This window comes from Rhinoraja longicauda, chromosome 13 (genome assembly GCF_053455715.1).
Source record: "Rhinoraja longicauda isolate Sanriku21f chromosome 13, sRhiLon1.1, whole genome shotgun sequence".
Taxonomy (NCBI): domain Eukaryota; kingdom Metazoa; phylum Chordata; class Chondrichthyes; order Rajiformes; family Arhynchobatidae; genus Rhinoraja; species Rhinoraja longicauda.
In genome coordinates this window covers 37,395,275-37,406,863 of record NC_135965.1, presented here as the reverse complement: position 1 = coordinate 37,406,863, position 11,589 = coordinate 37,395,275, and the positions used below count along the sequence as shown (strand labels likewise).

Here is an 11,589-nt window from a genome sequence, read left to right as displayed (position 1 = left end):
ATCTAAAGAAGGGTCCCCACATGAAACATCATCTATACACGTTCGCCAGAGATGTTGCCTGACCTGCTGAGTTACTCCAGCGCTTTGTGTGGGTTCTTTTTCTTATCAATCGATCGTTTGATTTGAGAAGAGGTAGCTTCTACCCGCTCTCTGTTCGCATCATGCCACGCACGATGAAATGAAACTTGTGGTGCAATATTGAGGATCCTCTAATCTCTCTGTTCAGTCACTGGCATACTTCCCCTAAATACCCCCAACATAACTTTGCCCAAAGCTCTGCAAAAATACCTCACGTTTTGCTTCCAACTTAGTTTTGAAATGTCAAATCTAACCACTAAGACACTACGCAATGAACAGAATGAGATGTGTACCGACATTTGCCTGTCATTTTATACTGTAATTGCTTGGTGATGTTACACCCACCAGCTCCTAGACTGTGGAACAGCATCCCTCTCCCCATCAGAACTGCCCCCTCCATCGACTCCTTTAAGTCCAGGCTCAAAACCTATTTCTACTCCCTAACGTTTGAGGCTCATTGAGGAGGCGCTGTGAACTGTTTTGTATGTGCTGTTATGTTTGCGTGCTACTGCATGTTACATTTTTTTTCCTAATCAGATGTACAGCACTTTGGTCAACGTGGGTTGTTTTTAAATGTGCTATACAAATAAAATTGACTTGACTTGACTCACATCTCCCACACATCAAGCCTCACACACTTAAGCTTCACTTCTGTGCCAGTGCAGCAAAAGCTAATATCAATTTCAATGAGCATACTGCACCTGCAGTTCTGTTTTATTTTCATTCACTGATTGAGTCAGCTCTTTAGTACAAAAGCTGGAGTACTCTTTTTAAAAATAAAACACTGCACATGATATCAAGAAACACATGAATTCACCGTATATGACAAAGGTTGTAGGCCACAACATCTCACTGTGACACAGCGGTAGAGTTTCTGCCCTACAGCACCAGAGACTGGGGCTCAATCCTGACTACGGGTGCTGTCCGTATGGAATTTGTACGTTCTCCCAGTGACAGTGTGGGATTTCCCCAGGTGCTCCGGTTTCCTCCCACATTCCAAAAAAGACATACAGGTTTATAGGTTAATTGGTTTCGGTAAATATGGTAAATTGTCCCCAGTGTGTAGGATAGTGCTAGTGTACGAGGATCGCTGGTCAGCGTGGACTTGGTGGGTACGGGGATCGCTGGTCGGCGTGGACTTGGTGGGCCAAAGGGCCTATTTCCATGCTGTATCTCTAAAGGGGGACATGTGCATCTCCTGCTTAAATGTTCATGTACACACCAACATTGACAAAGCGAAAAACTCCCCTAGCATAAGACGTTAATGGGTAGAAATGATCGAATGCAGTGGAGGAGGAATAATTTCAATCCCTAAACCTACCTGATCTCCCGGTTGCTCAACACTTTCTCCCCCTCCCATTCCCACACTGCCCTTTCTGTGCTGGGCCTCCTCCATTGTCAGAGTGAGGCCCAGCACAAATTGGAGGAACAGCACTTCATATGTCATTTTGGTAGCTTCTACCCCAGCGGCATGAGCATTGACTTCTCCAACTTCAAGTAGCCCTTGCTTTCCCTCCCTTTCCATCCCTTCCCAGCTCTCCTACCAGTCTTACTGTCTCCGACTACATTTTATCTCTGCTCCGCCCACTCCCGACAGCAGTCTGAAGAAGGGATATAGATCACATCCAGTTTCTTCCAACACTCCAAAACATACAGGTTTGTAGATCAATTTGCTTCTGTAAATTGCAAATTGTCCTTGGTTTGTTGGATAATGCTGGTGTAGGGGGCGATCGCTGGTTGAAGGGCCTGTTTCCACACTGTATCTCTAAAGACTAACATCTAAATATTCTGGCTAGTTGGAAGACGTACATTAGGGTTATCCATTACTTGTGTAGGAAGGAACTGCAGAAGCTGGTTTATACCGAAGATAGACACAAAATGCTAGATTACCTCAGCGGGTGAAGCAGCATCTCTTTTTGTTTTCTCCAGAGATGTTGTTTCACCACTTGAGTTTAGTTTTTTAGTTTAGTTTAGAGATACAGGCTCTTCGGCCCACCGAGTTCAGACCAACGAGAACTCCGCACATTACTAGTTATCCATTACTCGATTCAGTTGCCTTGACCAAATGTAAACAATCTTAATGAGCACAAGTACACGCATATACATTAGAAAATGTAAAAGAAGCACAATCACTTTTAGCAGTTTGCCACTTTACAATTCTGCACACCATGCCTCCGTCTACAGAAGAGGAAGCAACTCTGTCAAAGAATATTTGAAGTTTGGGGAACTATTAATTTTGCAGATAGGAAACAGACCAGTCTCAGTTTAAAGTGAATCTCAAATACATTCTGAAATCTCACATTTATTTGCACTTTCAGTTACAAACGTTACATGATAGCACGCTGTTGGTGTACTTTTGTGACAATTCTTTGCCATGAATTCTTACATTATTTACAAAAGCTTCATTGAAACATAGAAACATAGAAAATAGGTGCAGGAGTAGGCCATTCAGCCCTTCGAGCCAGCATTGCCATTCAATAAGATCATGGCTGATCATCCAAATCAGTACCCAGTTCCTGCTTTTTCCCCATATCCCTGGGGATTCTGTTAGCCCCAAGAGATCAATCTAACTCTCTCTTAAAAACATCCAGTAACTGAAACATCACTTCAGCAACCCATGCTTCCTCTTATCATTTATCCCTTCTCCTATCCCTCCCCAATACTCTCTGCAGTTTTTACATCTTTTCTCATTTTTCCAGTGCTGATGAAAAGGTCTTTAATATCCACTCTATAAAGCGATAGGGCTTTATACAGCATGGCCCGAGCTAACCTGAAGAGAGGCATCAGAGAGGCCAAATTAGACTACAGGAGGAAGATAGAGGACCACCTGGACAGTAACAACAGCAGGCAGGTGTGGCAGGGGATCCAGTATCTAACCAACTATAAGACCAACCTTGGAGCTGCTGAAGGTGACGCCTCGTTGGCAGAGGAGCTGAACCTCTTCTTTGCTCGCTTTGAAGTGGAGCCACCCGAGACAGCCATATCACACCACATGGTCCACAGCAGCCTAACCCTCAAGATAGAGGAGCATGAGGTGAGGCGCACGCTGCGGGCCATCAATCCAAGGAAGGCTACTGGACCCGACGGCGTCTCTGGACGCGTGCTGAAGGACTGCGCTGACCAGCTGGCTGGAGTCTGTACGAGGATTTTCAACCAGTCTCTGGCCCAGTCCACTGTTCCATCCTGTCTGAAGTCCGCAATCATAGTCCCCTTGCCCAAAAAACCCCACATTTCCAGCCTCAACGACTACCGGCCAGTCGCACTCACACCAGTGGTGATGAAGTGTTTTGAAAAACTGGTCCGGGGTCATATCACATCACTCCTGCCCCGAAGCTTTGACCCCCACCAGTTTGCGTACAGAGCGAATAGATCCACAGAGGACGCTATAGCCACAGCCCTCCATGCTGCACTGTTCCACCTGGAGCAGCCGGGGAGCTACGTGCGGATGCTCTTTGTGGACTACAGCTCTGCCTTTAATACAATCCTTCCCCATAAACTGGTGGACAAACTGGGGGACTTGGGACTTCCACACTCCACCTGCATGTGGATAAATAGCTTCCTGTCAGCTCGCAGCCAGAGAGTCAGAGTGGGCCATCACACATCCACGGCCCTCAGCCTCAGTACCGGCTCTCCACAGGGCTGCGTGCTGAGCCCCCTGCTCTACACCATCTATACACATGACTGCACCCCCGCCCACCACAGCAACACCATTGTCAAATTTGCGGATGACACTACGGTGGTGGGACTCATCACCGGGGGGGACGAGTACGCCTACCGGGATGAGGCGGAGCAGCTGACAGTGTGGTGTGGAGAAAATAACCTGCTCCTCAACACCTTAAAGACAAAGGAAATAATAATAGACTTCAGAAAGAATAAAACGGACATGGTACCATTAACTATCAGAGGGGACTGTGTGGAGAGGGTGGCGGATTTCCGCTTCCTGGGAATCCATATTGAGGAGGACCTGACGTGGAGCGTGAACACCTCTGCGCTGCTGAAAAAGGTCCAGCAGAGACTGCACTTCCTGAGGGTGCTCAGGAAGAATAACATCACTCAGAGACTGCTGTTGTCCTTTTATCGGTGCTACATTGAGAGCATCCTAACATACTGTGTATGCGTATGGTACACCAGCTGCACAGCGGCTCAGAGGAAAGCGCTCCAGAGGGCCATTGACAACGCCCAGAGGATTGTCGGCTGCCCTCTACTTACCTTGGAGGACTTACACAGTTCCCGCTGCATCAAAAAATCCCAGAGTATTATAAAGGACATTTCCCACCCCGGACACTCCCTGTTTGAACTGTTACCGTCAGGCAGACGGTACAGATCTACAAGGACAAGGACAAACAGACTTAAAAATAGTTTTTACCCCACTGCTATAAAGGCACTAAATGTAGCCGCCAAGGAACGCAGGGGCGATACATAATAAGAGACTGTGAAATCGACAGAAGGATGTAGGGTTGGGTGTTTATGCGTGCTATTTTCATGATATTTATTTTAGTTGTTTATCTTTTTTAAAATATTTTACCTTGTATGTATCGTTAGCTTTTAGAAATGTTTGAATGGTGCACTGACTGGCTGACATTTTACAATTTCGTTGTACATGGCTCATGTTACAATGACAATAAAGGAACTATTCTATATTCTATTCTATTCCACAGGTGCTGTACACAATCTGCAGGCCAGGCAACTTTTTCTGATTTTATTTCAGATTTCCACCATCTGGAATTTTTGTTTAAATTTTCATCTCTGAAGATTGGCAGAAATGCAAAGGGGGTGCACCAGACATTGCCTTTTTCTCCACAAGTACGGTGCGATTGAATATCCCCTCTAGGAGGTTCAATCCAACCCACCTGTGTCAACAGTTATCATGTTTATACAAGCATTTTGCAGTGCTTGTAAGAGCAAAGAATCAACAAGGTAAGCACCATCATTCTATGAATTTGCACTTGCTGACTCATTTTGTTTTGAATGATGGATTCCCAGAATTAGTTAAAGCAGTAGAACAAAGATTGCCTTTGCTCTCTGTGGGGTATTTTTTAACTAATAAGCGGTTCCTCTGCAGTCCCACTGCACAATTTACATATTTAACATTCCAAACATGTGGACATACACTCAGCCATCTCTTTGGCTTCATTTAACAGCCCAGCGTGTGCGTCAATATAGCCCCGCAAGTCGAAGGTACCTCAAAATGCTGGAGTAACTCAGCAGGTCAGGCAGCATCTAGGGGAGAGGGAATGGGTGACGTTTCGGGTCGAGAACCTTCTTCAGACTTCAGCCCCGTAACTCAATAATAACAATTTCTGCAGCGAGCCCTTTCAGACCTCCATAATCTTTTAATGGAAGGCTATCTTTTCAGTTTAAGCATCAGTTTTAGAATTGATATCTCTACATCTTCCTCTATTAGACTTGCCCCTTATAGTTGAGATAACCACACCTGGCTTTAGCAATTCCTTTGAATGTTCTAAGTATTCTACTGTTCTTATATGATTTCCTTGTTTCATTTCATATTTTGCTTCATCCAATCTAGGTTGCCTTTTCTTCTGTTTAATATTCCTCATGATTACTTGACGCACCGTCACACAAACTTTACCATTTGCCTCCCTCTTAACTCAAAATTTATTTCGAAGTTCCATTCGGGCTGGGAGCATTGCTGACGAAGAGCTCCATTGCCATGGAGTGTATCTGTGCCGAGCACTGCACTGAAATAAAGGATGTCTGCTGACCTTCAGATGGATGGATACACTGATTGCACAATGCCTATCAATTGTGTTACTGGTTAAACAAAAACAAATTTCTCACAAGCAATTGGTACTGCATCATTCGATTGCGAATTTGTGAAGATATCAGATGCGTAATGCAGGCTGTGACAGAAGAAAGTAGATTTTTATAGTGGGTAACATTTAGGAACAGATTTTACTTGCATCATTATTAAGAAGTCGATCACAAAAGACATTGATGAATGCAACTCCATTGCAACAAATGAACTAGATTTCTCATCATTGTTCAAGTGAGTCCCTCTGGATTTTGTGGGGGGGGGGGGGTGAATGCCTCTGATTGCTTGGATTCACTCCCCAGGTGTTGTCTTCTTACACAACCTCCAGTCCAGCATTGGGGAAGCAGGTAGTCACACCTGCGTTCATCCCAGCACTCCCTGAACAGCTCCCTCTAAACTTGGTGCCTCAATATTCCATCACTGGTCCATTCCAGTCAGCCATGATGAGACTTTGCATAGGTTCATTCACAGCTTATTCACAAATCCTTAACTGATGCAAAGTCACCATACAAAATCGCCACGTGAAAAAGAGCCATAAATCACACTCAATCTGATGCACAGACCAAACTGGTTGAGACAGACTGAGCATAATTTGGAGCACATTTTTTATGCAAGGGTGGAAACATGATGTTTCACTTTACTGAGTGATGCAGCAACCCCAGCATCTTCCTGTCTGCTCTAAACCAATTTCCAACCACACAAAGGAATCAGGAATCAGCCTAGAGGAGATCTGAAATTTCACATTTTGTTCTCTGAAACCAGCTGCAAAGACCCATGATGGATGCTGACCTGAAACATCACCTGGCCATTCCCCCCACAGGATGCTGCCTGACCCATTGAGTTCCTCCAACACTGCGTGTTTTGGAAAGACTGCTTTTCCAGCTGAGCTGGAATAAATATACAGAGGTCGAGGACTGGTCCAACCACTGAAACAATATAGTCAAGCATTAGGGTCCTCTTTGGTCTGCCTTGTAGAAATAAGACCCCCAGTAACTTTTTTTCAACAACAAAAGTATAGGTTACAAAGCATTAGGAAGACACTTTGAATGTATGCGTTGGTACAGTTCCATGAGTCCACTTTCATCACCAGCTCCCATTGTCTCGAGAGCTGCAGAGCAAAATTAAGAGAGAAACATTTGATCCACTAACATGAGGGGTCGCTTCATTTTGGAAGTCATCTTATACCGACTGAAATAATTCAACAATTCACTGTATCCTTCGCTGTTTCGATTTCCAGAACTCCTTAATGATCAAATAGTAATACATGGCATCCAGGCAACAGTTTGTCGTCGCCAGAAACTGAGAGATCTGGAGAAACACCCGCAGCGGTGCCTGGTAATCGACTGGCATGTAGCATTTCTTTGCCAAGAGGTACAGTAACATGGCGACGTGATACGGTGTGAAGCAGAGAAGGAAAGTTATCAGATTGGCAGTGATTATTTTCATAGACGTGCTCATGTTTATTCCTTCTCTCTCCACGACCACCCGTCGTAAAGTTCGCAGAATCCGCACACTGCAGACAATGACAACAAACGCAGCAATCGCAAACAGGGCGAGCATGGCCAGGGGAATTGCTCCGCGGTCCCAAAATTCACCGAAACCCGAGAAACACTGGTGGTTTAGAGGATTTGCCTGCAGGTAATTGGGAATGCTGGCAGACCACACACAGAGCCACACAACAGTGCAGGCGACGGCGGCTTTCTTTGGCGATCGGATGGTTCTTGCCAGAATGGGATGCCTGATAGCGACGTAGCGGTCCAGGGAGATCAGCATGATCAACAGGATGGTGCCGTAGGTGTTGACGAAGTACAGGGACTCCACAAACTCACAGAAGCGGGGACTCAGGCGCCACTCTCCACTTTTCTGGTAGGCGTGCATTTTGAACGGCAGCGAGAAAAGCAACAGCAGGTCGGAAAATATCAGGTTGGTCATGTAGATCATGGACTCCGTCCAACTCTTCAACCTGAAGCAAAGTATCCAGAGCGCCGCTGAGTTGATGAGCAGTCCCAGGGCGAAGGTTGGGATGTGGACCACGTATTGGAAGGTCTTCACAAACTGGGAGTCGGTGGTGGTGTTCATGCTGCACGTCATGGTCGTGGAGAGAGCAGTCAGTCTGATTTCTCCAACTTCACCCGCTCTTCCGTTGCTTTCACATTCAGTTGAACCTCAAGCAGTAACATCAGATAGGTCCCGTTTGCCCAAGGCTGCGGTCACGTAATTGTGATGAATCCTTTTGCGTGCTTATCTGCAATTAACGACCAGGCTGGCGACACGGCTCGCTTGGTCTTTTCTAACGTTGCATGGAAGAGATTAAAAAAACAGGGGTAGTTATGGAAAAAAATAACACAAGCCAAAGCACGGTTTTAAAAAAATGGCATTTGAAATCCCTCACGCAAGGGTTTTGGAATAAGGCGGTGTATTGTGAAGCCTCTCAAACTGGGGAGTCCAGTTTTCAATCTGCACCGCACAGAAGGAAGTCATTCGGCCCACTGGACACATGCCAGCTTCCAGCAGAACAATCAATCGCATTTGTCCCATTTCCTTCCTGCACTTCACTCGAGGTCACATGCCCAAAATGCCCAGTTTGAATTCTGTTGGTCGCAAACCTCCACCAGAGGGGTATTTGGTTATTTACAGGAGGCAAGCCATACAGCAGCCAGACATAAAGCGGGATTCTTGAGCGAACAAGAAACAAAGTGTCTAGAGTCGGGATCCTCTTCAGATTAATAAACGGGGAGGGAGGGGGTGGAGAATCAATGGCAGATGGGTGGAGTAAATGACAATAGACAATAGGTGCAGGAGGAGGCCATTCGGCCCTTCGAGCCAGCACCGCCATTCAATGTGATCATTAGTATAAGAAAATAACTGCAGATGCTGGTACAAATCGATTTATTCACAAAATGCTGGAGTAACTCAGCAGGTCAGGCAGCATCTCGGGAGAGAAGGAATGGGTGACGTTTCGGGTCGAGACCCTTCTTCAGTACCCCGTTCCTGCCTTCTCCCCATACCCATTTTATTCAAAGGATGTAAAAGGGTGTCAGACAAGGAAAGGAGCCGGGGAGTGAAATGTAAAGCCAGGGTTCATGTTCATAGGTTCTAGGAACAGAATGGAGCCACACACAAACTGGAATAAAAAGAGCACCTCACTTTCTGCTGGGGTAGCCTACAACCCAACAGTAGGAACATTGACTTCTCCAATTTCAAATAACACCATCCCTCTTCCCTGATAGACAATAGACAACAGGTGCAGGAGGATGCCATTCGGCCCTTCGAGCCAGCACCACCATTCAATGTGATCATGGCTAATCATTCTCAATCAGTACTCCGTTCCTGCCTTCTCCCCATACCCCCTGACTTCGCTACCCTTAAGAGCTCTATCTAGCTCTCTCTCTTGAATGCATTCAGAGAATTGGCCTCCACTGCCTTCTGAGGCAGAGAATTCCACAGATTTACAACTCTCTGACTTAAAAGGTTTTTCCTCATCTCCGTTCAAAATGGCCTACCCCTTATTCTTAAACTGTGGATGTCAGTACCCTACCCCCAATACCCTGTGCTCTAAGTTTGCCCACTAATCTCCTATGTGGGACCTTGTCGAAGGCTTTCTGAAAGTCGAGGTACACCACATCCACCGGCTCTCCCGTCAATTTTCCTAGTTACATCCTCAAAAAAATCCAGAAGATTAGTCAAGCATGATTTCCCCTTCGTAAATCCATGATGCACAGTGCCTCCACGCATGCTGCCTGACCCGCTGAGTTCCTCCAGCACATTGTTGTTTACTTAAGCAAACAGCCAGCAAGTCTTTGGTACATGTGATCCCATGTGATCAAAGGGAAAACACACAGAGGCCACAAAGAGAGCACCTAAGGTGAGTCATAGAGTATTACAGTGGAAACAGGCCCTTCGGCGCAACTTGCCCACACCGGCCAACATGTCCATTCTACACGTCCCACCTGCCTGCATTTGGCCCATATCTCTCTAAACTTGTCCTATCCATGTACCTGTCTAAATGTTTCTTAAACGCTGCAATGGTATCTGCCTCAACTACCTCCTTCAGCAGCTCTTTCCATACACCCAACACACTTTGTGTGAAAAACGTACCCATCAGGTTCCTATTAAATCTTTCCCTCCCCTCAGCTTCAATCGGTCCTCTGGAGGTTGATCCCCCCTCCCCTGGGCAAGAGACTCTTTGGTTCTACCCAATCTATTCCTCTCATAATTTTGTGAGGATGGAATCCAGATCCTCAGAGCTGTGAGGCAGCAGCATTGACAACAGAGCTGCCATTCTGTCCAGTTTCCACCACTGTTTAATCCCCACTGTGTTAAGGCCAAAACTTCCAGTCAGTGAGGTTGATAAACGATGTAGATTTGCCCTGAAAAATATGTGTGTTCGCGAAACACATCCCATGCTGACACTCCATTTAGATTTGTGGATGTGTGACATTTTAATTTTGGCAGTAATCCAGTTTACATCATTGCCTCCAGTCTGTTGGGTGCTGTCTCTGTGAATTACAGATTGTCGATTCAGATCTTAATTAGTGTTTGTCACATTAAAACAGGATGAAGGAGTGGGAGGTACCGACTTCCTGAAATTCATTAAGACCACGTACTCCACCTTTCCTGGGTCATCCGTGCCTGCTATGATTTATTCAGTACCTTTTCATACCTCTAGTTTCCCTCTCCCCTGAAGTTCAGTCTGAAGAAGAGCTCTCGACCGAAACATCACCTATTCCTTTTCTCCAGAGATGCTGCCTGACCCGTTGGTGTTACTCCAGCATTCTGTGTCTATCTTCTGTGTAATCAGCATCTGCAGTTCCTTCCTGCATGCAATCTACTACGTTCGGTGCATGTGACTGAAGCGTGACACTTCCTGTGGTTTGAAGACTAGCAAGTGGTTTCTTCTCTGAGCTACTTAGCATTAAAAAGATATACTCAGCTCAAAAAGGGCATAGTTTAGTCGGAAATATACTTTGAAATTTAATTAAAGGAAGTTACGCAGCTATGGGGAACAACTTCCAAAAAATATTGTTTAACAATGGGAATTAAAATTGATTGTATGGTGGTATATCTGTAATGAAGTAAGGTGATTAAGGATGATATTAGATTACAAGAAGCTTATAAAATGTACAGGAAAGGTGGAAAGTGCAAGGATTGGGACAAGTTTAGGAACCAGTAACAGATAATCAAAAAAACTATGAAATGAGATGTCGTCCAACAGGGTAGGGTGGGCTTCCAACCTAACTCATTGCAGACATTGGACTTTTTCTTTGAAACTCTAAAGCTGCAATGCTGAAAAACTATATTTTGCACCCTGGTTTTGTTCTCTTTGTTCTGCCCGTTGTACTTGCGTATGGCTCAATTGTACTCATGTAAGGCATTAGCGGACTTAATTGGATAGCACACGAACAAAAGCTTTTCACTGGATCTGGGTAGACGTGACGATATTAAACCAATACCTTCTGCTACTATGTAAAAAGAGAGCGGAATATAAATAAACATGGGTCTCATAGAGACGGCAGCAGAACAAATTATAATGGGGAACAAAGAAATGGCTAAAGTATTGATTAAATGTTTTCTACCTGTCTTACTGCAGGAGAAACAATAAACATGGCAGAACATGGAGGTTTTTCGGAAAAAATGAAACTTATAGTATTTAAAATAATTTAAAAGAAAGAACTGGAAAATTTAACAGATCTTAAAATGAAGTGGATGACCTGCAGATGATAGATATCATCAGAGAT

The 11,589-nt window shown here is 45.0% G+C and overlaps 1 protein-coding gene across 1 annotated transcript; it reads right to left on the bottom strand.

The window, feature by feature from the left end:
• Positions 1-6,912: 6,912 nt before the first annotated feature.
• LOC144599085 (G-protein coupled receptor 35-like) lies at positions 6,913-7,942 on the bottom strand. Its single transcript, XM_078409806.1, has one exon. It carries the CDS (start codon positions 7,940-7,942, stop codon positions 7,058-7,060), a length of 885 nt encoding a protein of 294 aa, XP_078265932.1. The 3' UTR covers positions 6,913-7,057.
• Between the last annotated feature and the right edge of the window lie 3,647 nt (positions 7,943-11,589).

Bases quoted from the DNA above. Each gene is read 5' to 3' on its own strand.
- LOC144599085 (XM_078409806.1), bottom strand. From the start codon at position 7,942: ATGACGTGCAGCATGAACACCACCACCGACTCCCAGTTTGTGAAGACC.